Source organism: Oryctolagus cuniculus, chromosome 10, assembly GCF_051225735.1.
Source record: "Oryctolagus cuniculus isolate XC-2025 breed Fujian yellow rabbit chromosome 10, ASM5122573v1, whole genome shotgun sequence".
Taxonomy (NCBI): domain Eukaryota; kingdom Metazoa; phylum Chordata; class Mammalia; order Lagomorpha; family Leporidae; genus Oryctolagus; species Oryctolagus cuniculus.
This window is the reverse complement of record NC_142876.1, coordinates 123,068,987-123,087,133: the sequence shown is the minus strand read 5'-3', so window position 1 is coordinate 123,087,133 and position 18,147 is coordinate 123,068,987. Positions and strand designations below refer to the sequence as shown.

Genomic DNA, 18,147 nt, shown 5'->3' with positions numbered 1-18,147 from the left:
GCCCTGGGAGCTGTGCTGCTGATCTGGGCCCCTGGTTGTCACAGGCGCCCGTGGCAGTCCTGGGGCCCTTCCTGCCTCTGCATGTCCCCTGGTGCCAGGTTAGTGCCTGGCTGTGCAGTCACAGCCCGGCCACTCTGTGGGTCACAGAGACTACAGGAAGTCCTGTGAGTGGTCACTGATGAGGATTACGGACCCGGTGACCTGTGTCCTGCCCCGGACCCAGCCAGGCCACCAGCACCCTGTCCTTCCCCATCGGCCTCATTCACCAATTGTCTGAGACTTACTAAGAGAAAGCCCCAAACCAGTAGCGTATTCTGAACTCTGAATGTCACAGTTGCCAAGCAGCTCAGGGAAGCGTGACACACAACTCCGCCCAGCCAGAAGCAGGGCGTGACCCTTGCCAGGACTCGTCCAGGATCCTGTGATACCAGCGTGCAGGCTGCGTGAGCCTTAGCATAGTGGCAAAGCATTTGCAGTTCACCCATGCGCAGGCTCCCTTGGGCCGTAAACACTCTTGGTGACTTGTGGTGCGCAGTGCAGCCTGAGCGCCATGCACAGAGCTGTTAGACGCTGCCCTGCGAGGGAACAGTCTGCTCCTGTTCAGTACACAGTTTGTTAAAAATATCCTCCATCCACGGTTGGTTAAATCCGCACAAGAGGAACCCAAGAAAGGACATGGAGGGTAGTCGCAGGCATCTAGGCCTGGAGCCACAGGAGTCCCTACCAGGTGCCTAAAGAGAGTGCCACCCACAGGGGGGCAGGGAGGGGCTTGGGTGCTCATCTGACTCCTGCAGCAGGGCCAGAGCCCCAGGGGTCCACAGAGCTGCGGCGGAGCTCGACTTGGACCCTGCCTGGAGTGCCCCTGGGAAACAGGCAGAGCGGCCGGGTCTCCCGGGCCTTCTTGCCAAGGGGGAGACCTCCCACCCACCGCTTCTGCAGGTGCAAGTCCAGCCATCGTTCTGTGGAGGGAGGGGCCTGCCTGTACCCGTGCCCCAGGTGGGCAGTGCTGGCACACACACTCTCCCTGGTTCCTTCTGGAGCTGTCCTGCCGCCGTGGTGACAGCTCTTCTCTCTCCCGCTGGAGATGGTGTGTTTCTCGCCGGCCCTGAAGGAACTCCCAAGAACCCCTCGGGCCCTGCTGTGGGTGCGGTGGCTGCTGTCTGTGCAGACCCCACAGAACGTGCAGTCTCCTCTACGCTCTGCTTTCACGGGAGGTGGGACATCTCTGGGAAGCCAGCCTGGTGCCCACCAGTGTGAAGTGTGAGGTTCAGCCCTGCTCCCTCCTGGCCCGTCAACCTGGGCAGATGGGATGTTGCTGACCCAAATGCCCCATGTGCACACTCGTGGGTGGGACACGTGAGAGCCACGAGTGAGACCTGGTGGGTAAAACGTACTGGAGTCCAGTCGTGGATTGAGAATACTCTGAGCAAAACCATGTGCTGAACAGGAACAGACTTCCTTCCTCCTCATTGTTCCCTGAGCACCTGCAGGCAGGTGTTTGCATAGCATTTCCATTGCAGTGGGTAGTCCTGCCATCTGGAGAGGAGCAAGGTCGCCAAGAGGTGCTGGGCTGGGTGCAGGTGCAGCCAGCCGGGGCCTGGCAGTGGCCTTGGCAGCGGTGGCGTTTCCTGTAGCTCCAGGACCACGAGAGGCCCAGGCCCTCAGACATGAGATGGCCATCTCAACCCTAAGAACTTCCTCCTGTGGAAAATCCCTCTGTCTTCCTCTCTCGAAACTATAAATCTTTCGGTGACCTTAACTTTTGAGGTTACAGTTCTTTCTCTGTTGAGTTGGTCGCAGATTCTTGTAAAGTCCAGCCACAGGTTTTGTTTTGCTTTCATGGCCCAGTTATGGCCTCACTCGGTTTTGGGAGCGGGAGTCTGCGTTCAGCGGATCACAGCCGAACGGTCGCGGATATCGTGAGATTACACTTGGGTCCCTGGCAGCTCTGTGCCTTGGCCCAGGCACCTGCTGGCGGGCGGTGCTGGGACTCGCAGGCCAGAGGAACTATAATGTAGAGTGCCGGGAGGACACTGGACACAGGACGGGCGCAGCCTCGCGCTGCTCATTCAGGCCCCAGCCGGCTGCGCTCCCAGGGCACTGTCACTGTCGGCTGACCACGCCTGACCCCGGCTTTCAGGAGAAAACCCCCTCCTTTTCCCGCAGGGACTTGGATCTTGGTGCTGTCGGAGTTTTGCTGATAGCCTTTTGCAGTGAGCATGCGTCGCTCAACCTTGATAGGCACGTACACTTTCACAGTAATGGATGTGTCGCTCAGCCCTTTTTTGAGGGATTTTAGCACTGTTTGGCTGCATTTCTCCTGCTGTAGATGACAACTTAAAGGGATGTATTTGTGTGAATACGTAGGAAATTGATCCTGAGTGCTGAGGGTTTGGACACCGCACCAGCAGGGGCGCGGTGCAGGCCAGAGCAAGGGCGCAGCTGTGCAGGTCCAGGGCAGGAGGCTGTCGTCCTCAAAAGCTACAAACTCGGGAAACTGAAAGGGGAGGCTGCTGAAGATGAATTGGTAACTGAAACCTAAGGCCTCTCTTTGGCGAACGAAATACAGACTTCATTTCCAGCCCATGGACTTCTGCCTCGCTGCCCTGAGTCTGAAACGACACACATAAGGCAGGGGATCGGGTAGACGGCTGGCCGCCCACACTGCAGGCCCCCGGGAGTTCAGGCTGCTCCATGGCTTGTCTTTGCTGGGACAGCACGTTCACCAACTGCTCACACGGAGGGTAAGACGGGGGGAGAGCCTACTGCACCGTAGGGGCCGAGCAGCCGAGAGTGCACCAGCATGCAGTTTTAGAAGGAGCAGGCTGAGCTGACTGGATGTTAGCTGGTAAGAGGTTGTGTTCAGGTTCTCCGTGTGGAATAATCCCCTTAGCTGTCACTGCAGTATAGTTGGCAGCGCTCTCGGCATTCATACCAACAGGTCATACAGGCCACACAGCCGGAGCAGAGGGGCTGCGTCAGAGCCTGACCACACGTGCAGGTGTGGCCGCCAGCAGGGTGGCCTCCGTGGAGGCACTCGCAGCCCTCCCTGTCACACGCTGCGGCCACTGGTCCGGCTGCATCTGGCTTTTCTGACCAGGCTGGCTCATCCCCTCGCCCCCACCCCCCCCCCAGCAGTGCTGGAGCTGCTGACTGTGGAGGAGGTCAGCTGAGAAAGGCCGCACGGGGCAGGGAGCAGAGGGAAGAGCTAAGCTGGAAATCAGCAGGACAGCCCCGTGGCGAGGTGTTGAATCCTGGTGGATGAGGGTTTCGTTCTCAGCTCTGCCCCCAGCACAGCGCCACTCCTAAAAGTGCACGAGAAGTGGAATTAAAAGATGTGTATTTTGGTGCAAAAAATGATTTAAACCCATGCATGGTTTTTTCTCAATATGCATTTCCATCAGCTGCCTGAAGACCTCGTACGCATGAATTTCAAACATTTTCTGACCAAAATAAACATCTCTGAGTTGCATTATGCAGCAGCCGTTGCGAAGTCTCCTCATGCTGCAGAGGGTGGTGGAAAGGGCGTGAGCGCTCCTGAGAGTGGCTCGTGAATGCCTGTTCACCTGAGGTTGCTGAAGTCAGGTAACTGCTGGGCCCTCACCTAAGCCTGACACGGGCGGCCTGTCTCTGCCCGCCAGACTGCGGGAGAGGGAGCGGCTGTCTGTCACAGGGCAAGGGACTCAGCAGAGCCTTAGCCAGATAGCAGCTCCACAGCCCTGTGACTCATCACGACAGAGCAGCTCCCGGCTCGGACAGCAGGGTCAGCCGTCACCCTGCAGGCTTCTGCCGACTCTCACAGCTGGGAGACAGCCCTGTCTCCCTTCCTCTTCCTCTCTCCCTCTCCCTCTGCCTTCCCACACATATACACAGTACCCTATGGGAGGTCATCTTTTAAAAAATTATTTTCTTGGAAGATCAAGTGACACAGAGATCTTCCAACCACTGGGCCAGGTCCAGAATGGTCACAGCAGCTAACGCTGGACAAGGCCAAAGCCAGGAGCCCAGAACTCCATCCAGCTTCCCTGCATAGGCCACTCGGCCCATCTCCCACCATTTTCCCAGGCGCATTGGCAGGGTGGCCGGATTGGAAGCTGAGCAGCCAGGACTGGAACCTGTGCTCCACCATGGGACAGCCGTGCTGCAGGCAGCAGCTTTAACCCTGCACCGCGGCGCTGGCCCCTGCGGGAGGTTCTCCACCGTGCTGCGTTCTTTGTGCGCCTGAGCCGTACGGGGAAGTGAAAGCAGAGGAGTGATTGTCCAGACCAAGAGAGGGGAGCCCAGGTCCTGCACCCCTGTGTGCCCAGTGCGTTCCTGGCAGTCAGGAGTCTGCACCAGAAAGCACTGGAGACCTCTCCCGGGCATAGTCCCCAAGTACAGGACATGAGGGGCACCAGGCGCAAGGGACCCTGGCCCCAGCCCTTGGCTCGGCCTCTCCGTGGAGTTGGCCAGTGCCGTTCACAGAGGCCAGACTGGGAGCTGAACCACCTCCCTCTTGGAAAGGGGAGCTCGTGGCAGCCTCGCCCCTCTGACGGCCAGGAGAGCCGGGTGTGCTGCACAGCCACAGACGCGCAGCTTTCTGCCTGCGGAGCTCGGCGGCCCGGTGATGGGCCCAGGGAGAGGGGCTCTGGGCAGCAAGGGAGGCCCCAGATTCCTGTGGCCCACAGTCAGACGGGATCGAGGCCCTGGGGTGCCGGGAGCAGGGCTGGCTGAGCGAGGAACTGAGCCAGGAGACGCAGCCGTCGTGAGCTCAAGGACGTTGGAAATGAGAGTCCCTGCCAGACGAGACTTGGGCTGCAGAAGAGAGAGCGAGGCACCCCTGACCTTCCCTGCGCCCGAGGTGTCCCTGTTGCCTGGCAGGTAGATGGGCAGGGCCTGGCAGTCGGCGAGGTGAGTGGGCACCCTGTGCCTTTTGCAGGTGGGCAGTGACGGGCACAGACTTCGCCCCAGGCTTCTGGTGAGGCTGCGGCAAGGAGGGAGTGCGCTGGCGGCTCCTGGGCCGAGGCTCTCGCTGTGACAGTGCTGTCACTGCTGTACCAGCAGCTTTCCTGCCGAACCCTGGAGTCCAGGGGTGTCTGGTAAAGGTCACTCGGGCTCCCGACAGCCCTCCATGGGGGACAGGATACAGGCTGTGCCGCCCTGTAAACCCGATCCCCAGAATGCGGCCCGAGGGAGGGAGGCGTGAAGAGGGAGCTGGCGTTGGCTTCTGGGTCGTGGAAACGGTGCGTCAGCACCACCGGACTTGCTGGCTTCATGGCCAGTGAGCTCTCAGCCTGCCCTGTGCTCCTGAGCTGGCACTCCGAGGTGGCGGCTGCACCACGCAGCCCCAGCTTCCCCGCCTGTTCTCACCGTCCGGCGTCCAGGGAAAGCAGTCTGCTCAGCCTGCGCCCACTTCCTGTCTGGAAGCCCCTGGCACATTGTGCTCTTCCTGGAGGGTGCGGAGGGGCTGGGGTTGCCAAGCAGAGCTTGTATGGCAAAGCAGCGCCCAGGAAACCAGGGCTGCCCAAGTCTGACCCTGGAGACCTTGGCCTTGGGATGCAAGGTTGGGCACAGCAGGTGTCAGGTACCACCTGAGGGGGCCACGCTGCTGGGAACCAGTTCTCCCCACTGCTTAGTTCACCGGGTCGGGCAGGGGGCTAGATGCTAAGTGTCACCTGTGTGTGCACATCTTGGAAAATGTGCATTCTGTTCTTGTTCCAGGAGCTGTCGGAAGTGCCCTCATGTAACACAGCTGCGTGCACACACATTTCTGCCAACTCAGCATGTCTGAGCAGCTCCCCCTCCGCTACCCCCTCCCCAACGGGCCTGTCCCATTTGCCCTACAGTGCCACACCCCCGGTGACAGTTTTAAGTCCTTTGCCTTACGTAACTCCTTTGTTTCCTGTTGGGGCTAGCGTTGGCCGAGACGGACGGGGCTAGGCTGTGGTGTCACTTGCTGCTGACAAGTGTAGCCGTGAAAACGCTCTTACCTGGCGCACGCTCCCGCCCTGACTGGCCAGCCATGAAGCACGTCCCCGTAGCTGCCTGCCTTGAAGCGCACGTCTTTGAGTGCAGCCTGCTGGCACGTCCCGGGCACACCGGGACCGGGAGAGGACAGCACAGTTGGGGGTAGTGTAGTCACTGCAGTGGAAGGTGTCAGGGTTGGGCCAGACACTGAGGTTTCTCACTTTGCACAAAACCTATCTCCTCCAGGCCTCAGTTTTACCACCTGTAAAATGAACCAGGTCCCTGATGCTATCTGTAGTTCTCGGATGCCGCGAAGCAACTTGCCACATGGCGCCGGGAGTTTGTGTAGGTGCACTAGGGAAGAGAGGGAGAGGGGCAGGCAGACCTGTGTGGGCCAGCGTGCAAGGGGCAGGCGTGGGAAGAGACTTGGAAGGGACCGAGGAACTGGATTAACAAGGACATGAAGCCATGCGGCCCCCCCAGCCAGGCACAGCGGTGGTGACTTCGAGCAGAGCCGCTTCAGTCCGGAAGTCTGCCAGAGACTGAGCCCTCACCTGGCACAGCTTAGCGGGACCCTGTCATGTACACGCCGGCCTTTTTGTGCAGCTAGTGGGTGTGGGGCTGTGGTCAGACAGTACTTTTCCCAGGAATAGCAACAGAGAACTTGGAAAGCTGTGGAGGCCTCAGATAAACAGTGGATACTATATAAAAGTAAGAGATCAGAGTTCGGACTGACAGGGTCCAGAAGGGAACAGGAGAGCACCACTCGAAATGGCGACAGCCCCATAGCCATGAGAACATGATGGAGGTTTCTGTGCCCTCAGCTGAGTGAAGACAGTGGTGTTGCCTAAGCAGAATGTCACAAGATGGCTTGGATGCTGATTTGGGAGAAGGGTGACTTAGCCTGGTTCTTGGTTACTGATCTTAGCTGCTCGGGCCCGACTCTGGACCCTCTGGAGGGCAGCTTCCCCCACCCCCAACATCTGGTATCTCCAGCCTGTCAGCCCCAGGTGCCCAAGACCCTGCCGGCCACTCCCAAAGCGAGCCCGGCTTTCTCACGGTTGCACCTGTGGCCCCAGAAGGACTTGAAGAGAGTGATCCTGTAGGTGGCTCTGCCCAGGGATTTCATCAGAAATGGGTGTGGTTCTCTGTGCTGACGGGAGCCTGTCTTTGAACAAACCGTGTCTGGGAAGGGTAACTGCCCAGCCCAGCCCAGCGGGAGGTTTTATAACGCAGCCTACTGGGTCACACTGCCCAGAGCTTAGCAGCTCAACAACCTTTACCTGGCGAAGTCGGTAAAAGAGAAATCAGTAGCTCTGAAAAAAAATTTAATTTTTTATTTCAAAGACAGAAGGGGAGACAGGGATTCCCCCATGTCCGGTTCACTCCCAGATATGCACGACAGCGGGGGCTGGGCCAGGCAGAAGCTAGGAGCCAGGAACTCCGTCTGAGTCTCCCATGTGGGTGACAGATAACCCTGGTACTTGGAACCATCACCGGCCACCTCCCAGTGTTAGCAGGAAGCTGGAATCGGGAGTGGAGCTGGCACTTGAACCCAGGCCCTCCAGTGGGGGATGCCAGTGCCTCAAGCAACATCTTGAACTACTGTGCCAAAAATTCACCCTGCTAGAATTTTTTTAAAGATTTATTTATTTGAAAGGCAGTTGCAGACAGTTAGAGAGAAGGAGACAATGGAGATGATCCACTGGCTGGTTTGCTCCTCCACGTGGCCACAATGGCCAGGGCTGGACCAGGCTGAAGCCAGGCGCCTGGAACTCTATCCAGGTGTCTCATGTGAGTGGCAGGGCCCCACACACTCGGGCAGTCATCTGCCGCTTCCCCAGGAGCATTAGGGAGCTTGATTCGAAGTAGAGCAGCCTAGACCCGAACCAGTGCTGATACGGGATGCGGCATCACAGGTGGAAACTTACCCCTCTGCCACAGTACTGGCCCTGTCTAAAGTTTTATCCAAAGCAAGAAAGGAGCTCCCTTTGCGCTGACATCGGAGCCAGTCTGTGGCCCACGGGGCTGCCCGTGCTCCAGCGCTGTGACCTGGCGCAGATGACAGCGATTCATAGCACACAGGTGCTTCGAGAAGCCCTCGAAAAATGGAATGGACAGTGAAGTTTATTTTGTTGCAGAAAACTATTTGACATCCATTCGTAGCTTTTGTTCATCAAATGCATGCTGTGAACTTTTCAAACACCTCTTATCTGTTTAGAGTTTCTAAATGTATTTTTAATTTTTATTTCTTTTGAGAGGCAGAGAGAGCGGCACAGAGAGCCACCATCGAGTGGTTCAGTCTCCAAATGCCAGCAAAAGCTAGTGCTGGCCTGGGGCTGCAGCCAGGAGCCAGGAACTCTATGTGGATCTCCCGCGTGGTGGCAGGGGCCCAAGTCCTTGAGCCTTCGGTGCTGTCTGCTGGGGTCTGCGTTAGCGGGGACTCAGGAGGCGGAGCTGGGCGTTGAACCCAGGCACTCGGAGGTGGGACACGAGTGTCTTCACCGGCATCTTACCTGCTAAGCTAAACGCCACCCAGATTTCTAAAAAGTTTCTGCAGCAAGATGAGCATCTTGAATTCCGTATTCCATGAACCTCCCATCAGTCAGTCCCTCCTCCTCCTGCATGGCGCTCTCCGGTTTATGGGCAGCACTCCCCCGTCGGACCCTCACAGCGAGCACGGTAGCGGGCTGACTCAGCCCCTCCGTCCTCAGCCTCAGCTCCGAGTATGTGACGCTGCGGATCGTGCTGACAGATGGCAGTGGTGAGTGTGGCACAGATGCACAGAGCTCGTGAGAAGCGGGGATCCTCTGTGTGAGTTGGGTCTGCGGAGCTCTGCACTCGGGGCTGACCCACACATGTGAGGTGCGGGATCCGTTTCCGACTTAGCAGACGGCATTTCTGGAGCAGGACCTAGGCCGTGCTCCCCTCCCTCACGCTGCCCAGGTGGCCGCGGGCCGCCTTCGGCGTGGCTGTGGTGTGTGTTGCCACCGACAGACCAATCCTGCGTCTCCTCCTGTCTGAACTCCCGCGCTTCTGGTGCTGATGGACGCGGGAGAAGTGTCACCCGGAAGGGTTTCGTCATAAAAATCCTCAGGGCCCCAGCTCTGTGTCCCTCTCGCTCCTGGTCCCTGGGCGGGTGTGTGAGGCTGTTGAGCAGAGAGGATGTGGCAGTTCGAGCCACTGAACACAAGTATCGCCGTGAACATCATCCGCTCAGGCTACCGGGTTTTTTTTTAATTTTTTATTTTTTTGCTCTGATCCTAGAAAAATGAGCTGGAAAGAGTCTGCCCTTTGTTCTTGCAGGTGGCAGGAGCAGGTGACCCAGGGCGCCGCGTCTGCCCCCCTCCCTCTGCTCACTGCTGTCACCTGAGCATTGCAGGCGGCCTGGGGACATCCAGCTTGCCTGCCTTCCTGAGGCTCTGGCCTCTGCCTGCTCGCAGTGTCGCCGCCCTGCTGAGCCCGCCGTGTGGGGCAGCAGGGTCCTGGCCCTGAGCTCACTGCCTCGGAGGTGCCGTTTGCTCTGGAGGCTTTCTCAGAACAGGCTCTTCAGTGGAACCTAGGAAAGGGAAAAAAACGCTTCTCAGAATGATTAGCATTTGCATCACACAGTCCGACTTCCTCCTCCCCCTCCTCACACCCCCTCCCCTTTCCAGTCAAGGACACAGTACGGGCTGGTCAGTGCCGCCCCCATGTCTAAAACTCCCGTGTTTGCTCTGCGGGGACTTTTCCAACTTTACCTAGAAAAGAGCTCACCAGAACCTCAGCACTTGCGGCCAGCTGCTTCCTGCTGCCACTTCAGTGTCAGCGGCGGTGGAGGGAGCGCCCGCACGGGCAGGGCTGTGGGAGCACCGGACCCGCAGACGCTGCCTGAGGCCCTTGGTATGCAGCAGGCACGGAGGAGCCGCAGCCGGGCTGGCAGATGCATCGCAGATGTGCCCCTCCTCCGCCCACGACCACGCACACTCACCCAGGATGAATTCGTGTGTAAACACTGTCTGGGAGGAAGTGCACTTCCCCAGCACTGCACGGGCGGTGAGCAGGAGTCCGGAGCTCGCACACAAGCCCGCACTTGGTCCTCAGGTCTTGGCTGAGCAGGGCCCAGCTGGACTCGGGTGCTCTCGGCTCCCATACTAGCGGTTGGGAGAGGCCAGCACTTCGATTCCAGAGCGCCGATCCCCTGCACCGAGGAACCCTGCGCCGCCGCAGAGCTCGCCCTTCTGCTCAGGATGCAAAGGCAGCTGGAAACGAGAGCGCAGGAGCTAGAATGGCCGATTAACTTTAACGGCTGGGCCCTCCGTGGTAACCTGAGATGTCATGCAACAGCCCAGAGTGATTATTTAATTAAAATACTGGCACTGCCCACTGCGTGCAGCCACGGGGACCGCGCAGCCTCGCAGGCTGAACCTTCTGTGCAGTTGAGCTGTGTTCCGGGCTTAGGGTTTCAGCAGGATGCCACCTACCCCAGCGTTTCAGTATTGGGTACCCAGGGAGACCCTGCGGGCAGGCACCTGGAGCGGGTCTCCTGTGCAGTCAGCGCAGGGCCCAAGGTGACCTGCAGCAAGGAAGATGGTTCTTGGCAGTGTTCCGCTTGTTTCTCCAAACTTGATTCAGTGTGATGTCCTGCTCTAAGACGTGTGGGCTTCACCGTGGATGTTGGCAGCTGTTTGTTATTAACTAAACGTTCTAAAAAGCAGCTTTCTGGTTTCAGCCGCGTGCCCCATCTGGGCAGCCCCCGTGGGGAAGCAGGGCGCAGGGGCCTCCTGCGTGCAGGCTCAGACGCTTGGGCCCAGAGCTGGGGCCGCCGTCTGCACTGCTCGTCTGCTCCAGAGAGCCCAGCACAGGAGCAGTACGTGGCTGGGAGTGCAGGCGGCCTGGTTTTCACAGACTTCCCTGACTTCCCCCGCGCTGTGAACGAAGGGGGGATCGGCTGGGAGACAGTCTTCCTCTGTAGTCAGCCAGTCGCTTGTTCCAGAGAGTCCGGGCGCTGAGGGTATTAAAATGCCGGGTATAGGCTCCGGCATGAGCTTCCCGGCATCTCTGGAGGACCTCACTCAGGTGGGCACCACTGGAAACCTCTGTTCTGTGTTTATGTAGGGCTTGCTCAGCAAATGAACATAAGGAAGATGTTGAGAGCCGGGTTCTGGTGAATTCGCTAACACTCTGGGCAGTTGAGGCCCCTTTTGCATGTGACAGAACTGACCCACAGCCGAGTTCTCCGGCTGCTGTGTGTGTCCTCAGGCCCACCTGTGGGCCCTCCCCCTCTGCTCCTCTTCCACCTGGCCTCCACGCCCTTGCCACCCACACCAGGGTCACCTGGGGACACCTGTTCTCCCTTTGCAAGGCCAGGTGCTAGAGTGCCTGTGCTGTGAACTGCAGAGTCACACGGCTTTCCCCAGCCCATGTCCTCTCCTCCCACAGCCACGATGCGCATTCGTCAGTGGTGCCCATGCAGGAAGCAGGGGAACCAAGTCCCTGTTGTGTTCTGGTTGCTCAGCCGAGCTGGGCTCCTGCTTCCTGGGCCCCTGAGGTTTGGGGCAACTGCTCTGAGAGGAGTCGCAAGGTGGCTTGGCTTGTCTGTGCTGTTTTTCTTTTTTTTTTTTTTTTTTTTTGGTCCACTAGTGGTTCTCCGTATGGCTGTGTTCGGTAGTACACAGCCTGGAGTCCAGACAGTTGAATGGCCTTACTGTAATACAGGGAATTGTGATTTGCTGTAAACAGGTTACCATCTCCTGTGCATCACAGAGAGTAGCAAACTGGCTGGGGCCATGCCCAACCTGCGCCAGTATTTGTGAATAAAGTTTTATTGGAACGCAGCCCCACCTGCCCAGTGCAGAGCACGTGACTCGTGCTGGACAGCAGAGATACTCATGAGGAAGTACAGACACACAGTTCTGCCGGCCGCGGCCTCCCCGTGACGCCCCTGCGTTTGTCTCCCTGTGGGCCACAGGAACGCAACCTCGACTGGTTCCCACGGATGCGAGCCATGTCCCTGGTCAGCAGCGACTCGGAGGGCGAGCAGAACGAGCTGCGCAGCCTGCAGGAGAAGCTGGAGTCCACCATGAGACTGGTCAGCAACCTCTCGGGGCAGCTGTCGGAGCTCAAAGACCAGGTGGGTGAGGGCGCGAACCCGTCCCGCTGCGGCCCCATGCACCTGCTGGTGCTGCCGGGGACGGCTCCTCACTGGAAGCAAAACCAGAGCGGGGGCGCGGTACGTGCGCTCCTTCACTCGGACTGTACACATAGCCGCGTGCCGCCATCGCCCGCATCCTGCCGGGGGGCCGGAGAGGCGACCCCGTCCGCTCCGCCCCTGCGCCCCGGGACCTCAGGCTCCAGGCCGGCCAGAGGCGTCTTGCCCACGGGCCGGCTCCGGCAAGTTTCTGGCTGAGGTAGTTGCTCAGTGCGCCTACATCATCTTCACTCCTCCGCACCCAGGAAGCCCGCAGGACCGCCTGAGAGCCAGCCACTCTTGGAGGGGCTTCTCAGGCTTGAGTGTGTATGCGTGTGTTTTTTTTTTTTCTTTCTAAAATAATTATTTTTTGTTAGTTTGAAAAGTAGGGGGCAAGAAATCTTCCTCATGCTGGTTCACTCCTCAAATGCCACCAAGAGCCGGGAGCCAGAAACCAGATGCAGGTCTCCCTTGCGGTAGCAGGGACCCAAGTACAGGGGCAGTCACCTGCTGCCTGCCCTGGAGTGTCAGGTGTGGGAGGCCAACGCCCGTTCTCCCCGAGTGTCTGTAATAGTGAATCTGATTCCTGTCCAGCCCCGGGATGCCGTCAGGTCTCGGGGTCTTCCTTGCATCTCAGTACACACCGGAGCGGACTAGTGAGAAAAGCCAGGCCTGGGGTAGGAGGGCTGCCCGCAGCTCTGAGCCCACTGACAATGAGTAATCAGCGGGACGCAGAATGACGGAAGACGCCCCGATTACTGTGTCTTACTCCGCGCCCCTGCTGTGTGACACGTGACACGTGATGCACGTGACCGAGCGGCCCGCGCCCAGGCTGTCTGCTCCCGCTCCTGCCGTGCCACCCCCTGGCAGGCTGCGGCTGCCTTCTCCCCGTGAGACTGTGGCCACAGAACTGAGTCCAGCCTGGGTGCCCGAGCTTCCACGTCACAGACACTGAGCGAAGGAAGTGCTCAGCTCTCTGAGCAGCGAGGCAGGCGGGCTGTGACTGCCGCCCGGCGGGCAGGCCTGCAGCCCTCGTGTGCCAGTGCAGCCGAGCTCCGTCCTGCACACTCCCCTTCCCCCTCCCCCTCCCGGAAGGTCTTTGCTGGCTTGTTCCTGTTGAAATCAGAAACCAAGCGTGTCCAGTTTAGTACAGAGTTCTGGGTCCGGGGTGCTGGGGCAGTCTGGCCGCCCTCGCCTACAGGGCTGAGACCTCACGGTGTGATTCGCTCGGGCAGCGGTGCCGCCCGCCTTGCAGACAAGGAGCCTCGCTGGAGGAGTGAGTGGAGGCGAGGGGTTAGCAGGACCAGGGCGACCGCTGTCCTCTCCCCGCGCCCGCCTTTCCTCCCCTTAGACCCCACCCAGCCCCATGTGACGGTGCAGGCGCTGCTGATGCCCCCGTCGGGGCTCGCTCGTGTGCAGATTTTGGTCTTCGTCTGCTGGGTTCCGTGAGTTTACTCTGCCTGTCGTGGTTGACTGCTGAAGGTGGTGGTCAAGTGTCAGGGCCGTGTCATCGCTGAGGACACGGTGACTGCCGTGTGCCACCTACCGGACCACGGCACAGGCGTGGCATTCTCACGGTCCAGGGTCGGGCTGTTCTGCACGTGTGCTTCCACAGCTCCGTCCAGGCTGGGCTTACTCTCAGATCCCTGCATTGTTTCCTCATGATGCTTGTTTCTTTTCCCCTGCTCTTTGTTTAGGATGCCTTGTAGTAAACCACAGCACTGGCTTACGTGGTCGCACACGGCTGAGGTCCGTGAAGGTACTAGAATGGTCCTGTTTAAATGGCTTTGTTCCAGCTCTTGGTACCTTTTTGGGTGCCCTCAGTCCTCCTGTCTCACGTGCCTGTGTGGAAGCCACTCCAGGGGCAGTGCTGGGTACAGAGATGGGCCGTGTGTTCAGTTTGGGAGACAGGACTGACGAAGCACACCGAGTGTGGGAGGAGGTGGCAGTCTGGCGGCAGGTGGTGCAGGAGCTCAGTGGCCGGGGACAGACAGGCCATCACCCCCTCCTGTCCATGTTCAAGCACTTGTGTTCCCGTTTGCACACTGCTCAGACTGCACACACGCCAGAGCCCCAGGACCTGACGCGCCCTTGTGACACCAGCTGACGCTCGCCTCGTGTGTTCTGGGGCCTGGGTGAGCATGCGCTCGGTTCTTGGCCCCCTCTGACTGTAAACCCGGTGTCCTGGTGGCTTAGACTGCAGCCCAGGCGGGAACAGCCAGTCCAGGCTCGGTTCTGAATGTGAGAAGTAACCCTAGGTACACAACCTAGGGTTAGAGTCCCCCTTCTGCCGGTCCCCCTCGGCCAGATGGGACCTTGCACAGCGCCGAGAATGTCTGTGTGTCAGCACCTCAGGGTTGCTATAGGCGCAGGGTGAATATTCCTGTCGCGTCAGTTGTCTATCGCAAGTCTGGAGAGACGTGAGATGCTGGTCCTTCCTCACGTGTGTTTTGATACAGGTAAGAATGACACGCTAATGCTGCCTCTTGACACGATGCGTTCACATCGCATGTGTGAGAACAGGCAGAGGGAACTGATGGCAAGCTGTGTGGATGGGAATGTCGCCTGGCTTTCTTCGGGTCCCCTCTTGTGTCCAGGGGTTTTGCAGTCTGAGATCCTGGTGGTCCCCTTGTCATTGTGACTGGCTGACGAGCACTGTCCAGAGGACCATGCGCCTGAGTGCTGGCCCAGTTTCTTCTCATTTGTCCCTTCGATGCCCGCCATTGTGGTGACAGACGCAGCAGCAGCCAGGTGGCTCCGCCCTGTGTGCTCTGTGCCGAGTCTTCAAGGCCTTCTCTCATCCAAAAACAAGGGTCAAGTGCCCCAAAGACTGTTTGGAAAACGTGTTAAAAATACACGAAGAGACCCTGGCGTCGCCTTGGCCAGGCCGGGAGCTGATGAGGGAAAAGCTCTCGGCCAGCAGTGTCTCCTGCCTGGCACTTGTCAGCACGGCGGACGGCGCACGCACGGAGCACGCACGGAGCCCGCCTCTGCCCGGCGCCTGGATCCCGCACACCGCGTCTGAGCTGCAGCAGGCAGCGCCTCTCCCGGGGAGCCCCCAGCAGCGGCTGCCGCTCTGCCCTGAGCACTGAGACACGCCCGGGGGACTTTCACAGCACACATTGGCTCCCGTGAACCCCACTGAAGCGCGTGCTGCGCGGCCAGCCCTGTGCCGGGGAGGTCAGGAACACGGTGCCCGTCTCCGAGGGAGGGTGCATGTCCCCCTCCCTGTGTGGGCAGGGGCGGGGAACCACTTTTCTGCCAAGGGACAATGGGGCGGGTGTCACATCCTCCCCGGTCCAGGCAGCGTTGCCCACGTGAACACTAGGCTGCCACGCGTCTGGTGACTCACTCCCGCCCGCAGCCAGCGGGGCACGGCCCCCACCCTGGTGTGGGTGAGGAACCAGACTCGGAGACAGTGGGCGACCGAGGCGTCAGGAACGAAGTCTCCCGGATCCCCACGGCTGCGTTCTGAGTCCTCTGATTTTAGGAAGCCAGAAACCTGCGAGTCGCAGCTTAACCCCTTGCAGCCACCAGTTCTTCCCTCAGCTTTCACTCCCAGGCCGGACGCGAGGGGCGAAGGGAGGAGCTCAGTGTGGCGGAGCCAGTGTGCCCCGAGGCAGCCCGGCCGAGTGGAGTCTGCGTCTCTGGGTGTGGGGAGCCGGGCCTGGTGTGTGGCTGGAGGCCCTGGCTGTACCCACGGCCTTGACTCCTCTGCCCTGCAGTGGGGTTGTGTCCCCTCTCCTGCAGGGTCTGGCTCATTTTTCCCTCTAACCAGCACATCCACAGTTACTGGGGACCAGGGGCGTGCCGGTCCCGCTGGAGCAGGCGGCACTGTTGGGCCTGGGAACCCATCAGAAAGCCAGAATCCTGTGCTGTTTGCTTTATGAAAGCTCCCTCGCATGACTGGGCGGCAGAATTCCCCGCCGCGCCCTGGGTTGTGAGTGACGCGGTAGAAAGTGGGTTTCGGAATAAACCCCAACCACAGAGGTCAGCGCGCGGTGCTGTGCAGCCTGACGCACAGGAAGTGTCTGTGTCTAATGATGAAACTTCTTAACTTTCCAGATGACAGAACAGAGGAAGCAGAAACAAAGAATCGGTCTTCTAGGACATCCTCCGCACATGAACGTCAACCCGCAGCAGCCGGCCTGAGCGGGCGCGGCGCGGCTCGGCGCAGCTGTGGGTCCTCGGTGGAGGAGCGCCCCGCCGGGCCCGGGGTACGTGTCGTAATCACGTGTCGGCAGGACGACGGTCATCTGTGCCAAAAACGCTACCATGCCTTTTTTGGAAGGACGAAACAAAGCACCTGATTTGCACTTGAAACCAGATCATAGATTTCAAAGTATATGACATGTATTTTGTATTTAAAGCTAGAATAGCCAGTATTTATGTTTTTTATACAACTGTGCAATACAAATTATGCAATCACCACGAACTTGTAACTCCCGAGTGTCCTGCCGGGAGTCACGTCTTTGAAGCTGGTGTGTTCATTCTCTGTCAAACGGTCAAGCGTCCAGTCTGCTGCTGCCAGACGCACACGCAGCCCAGGCCCCGGGCCTGCGGGCCGTGCCCCTGTCCTCCAGGGAGGCTGCAGCTCCTGGCGCCAGGGCCTTGGGGGCCGTGCCCCACCCATGAACTGTAAAGTCAGCGCTCATTTTAGGAAAAGCAACTTTAGTTTCAGAGATACTTTTAGGCTTCTAAATAGATCATTTAATCTATTTCTTTAAATAAAAGAGCCGTTTAGAGGCTCTTACTTTAGCTTGTGAGGAAGTTACAGAATTTTTTAAGGGAACTTTCTATGCAATGTTTGGGATGAATGCACAGCGCGGAGCGGTCCGTGTCACCTCGTGCGTGAATTCTGACCACGGCAGGAAGAACCGCGTGACGGATGGCTCGCAGGTGACCTAGTGCAGGCCGAAGCAGCATAGCACAGTAGCTAGAAGTAGTAGCGCTATATGCAACCGTGTAGGGGCAAACAGGAACCACCCTGTTAGAATTCACAGCGGGACACCGACGTGCCCTTCCTCTGAAAGCCGCGTTTGGGTTTTGTTTCTTCGCCACCCTGATTGCTTGATGGATGAGAAGTGTGAAAGGAGACTTTTCTATCTGTTGCCCAGTTTTGTATCTGGATCTCATTTTACAAGAGAATCTCTGCACAGAAGTTTTAAAATGTACTGAAAGCAGAGTCCTGAAATGAGTACAGTTTGTAAATGCATATATAAACTATTTAATAAACTACGCGAAATAAGAAACCGCGACCGGCTGCAGGCTCTCACTCAGCGTGCCTCGCGCCCAGCCCCAGGCTTTCTCTGCTCAGCTGCTCGCCAGGTTAACTCGGGAAATGCTTAGAGGACGCTGCCTGTGCGGCTCGGAGCACCATGAGCGAGCCTCGGAGCCCGCGCAGTCCTCGCTCATCTGGCTGCGGGCAGGAACGGGCTCTGCCCCACTCCACACCTGCTGCCGCTCAGCCTGTGCTGGCCCCAGAGCCAGAGCGGGCCGTGCTCGGTGCCCTTTTCCACACTGACTCCTCTACACACCGACAATGAGAACCATTACCACCGTGTTGGGAACTGGGTCCCGACCAAGTTCCCGTGGAATGAGCAGCTTCATTGCCAGTGCCTCCACTTTATAAATCTGATAAATTATAAACTAAATGAATGCTTTTCCAGTCAGCACAGCGAGGCGCTTAAGAATTTTTCCATAATAAGGCAAGTCCCAGATGGACACACTTCCATCTGCAATCCCAGCACGATGCCCTGAAATCCCCCGACACTCTGCCACCAGCAGGGACCTGGCCCCGCCCCGCCCTGTGGTCTCCATCCTGCACCCCGACATGGACTCCCACCAGCAGGGACCTGGCCCCGCCCTGCCCTGTGCTCTCCACGCTGCACCCCGACACTCTGCCACCAGCAGGGACCTGACCCTGCCCCACCCTGTGCTCTCCACGCTGCACCCCGACACTCTGCCACCAGCAGGGACCTGACCCTGCCCCACCCTGTGCTCTCCACGCTGCACCCCGACACTCTGCCACC

General features: G+C 58.9%; 1 protein-coding gene and 1 long non-coding RNA gene across 13 annotated transcripts in view; one reads left to right on the top strand and one right to left on the bottom strand.

The window, feature by feature from the left end:
- The window catches only part of ITPR1 (inositol 1,4,5-trisphosphate receptor type 1), a 297,727-nt gene extending 280,360 nt beyond the window's left edge, over nt 1-17,367 (top strand). For all 12 annotated transcript variants that reach the window (XM_070050022.2, XM_070050021.2, XM_070050014.2 and 9 more), the window contains 2 exons: nt 11,897-12,058; nt 16,181-17,367. In XM_070050022.2, the coding sequence (XP_069906123.1) occupies nt 11,897-12,058; nt 16,181-16,267 (249 nt within the window). In that variant the 3' untranslated portion in view covers nt 16,268-17,367. The remainder of the gene's footprint in view (nt 1-11,896; nt 12,059-16,180) is intronic.
- Nucleotides 8,366-10,265, bottom strand: LOC149124470 (uncharacterized). Its single transcript, XR_016214494.1, has 2 exons — nt 9,917-10,265; nt 8,366-9,505 (listed from the first exon to the last, which is right to left on the bottom strand). It is a non-coding gene; the product is annotated as an uncharacterized LOC149124470 (long non-coding RNA).
- Nucleotides 17,368-18,147: the final 780 nt, after the last annotated feature.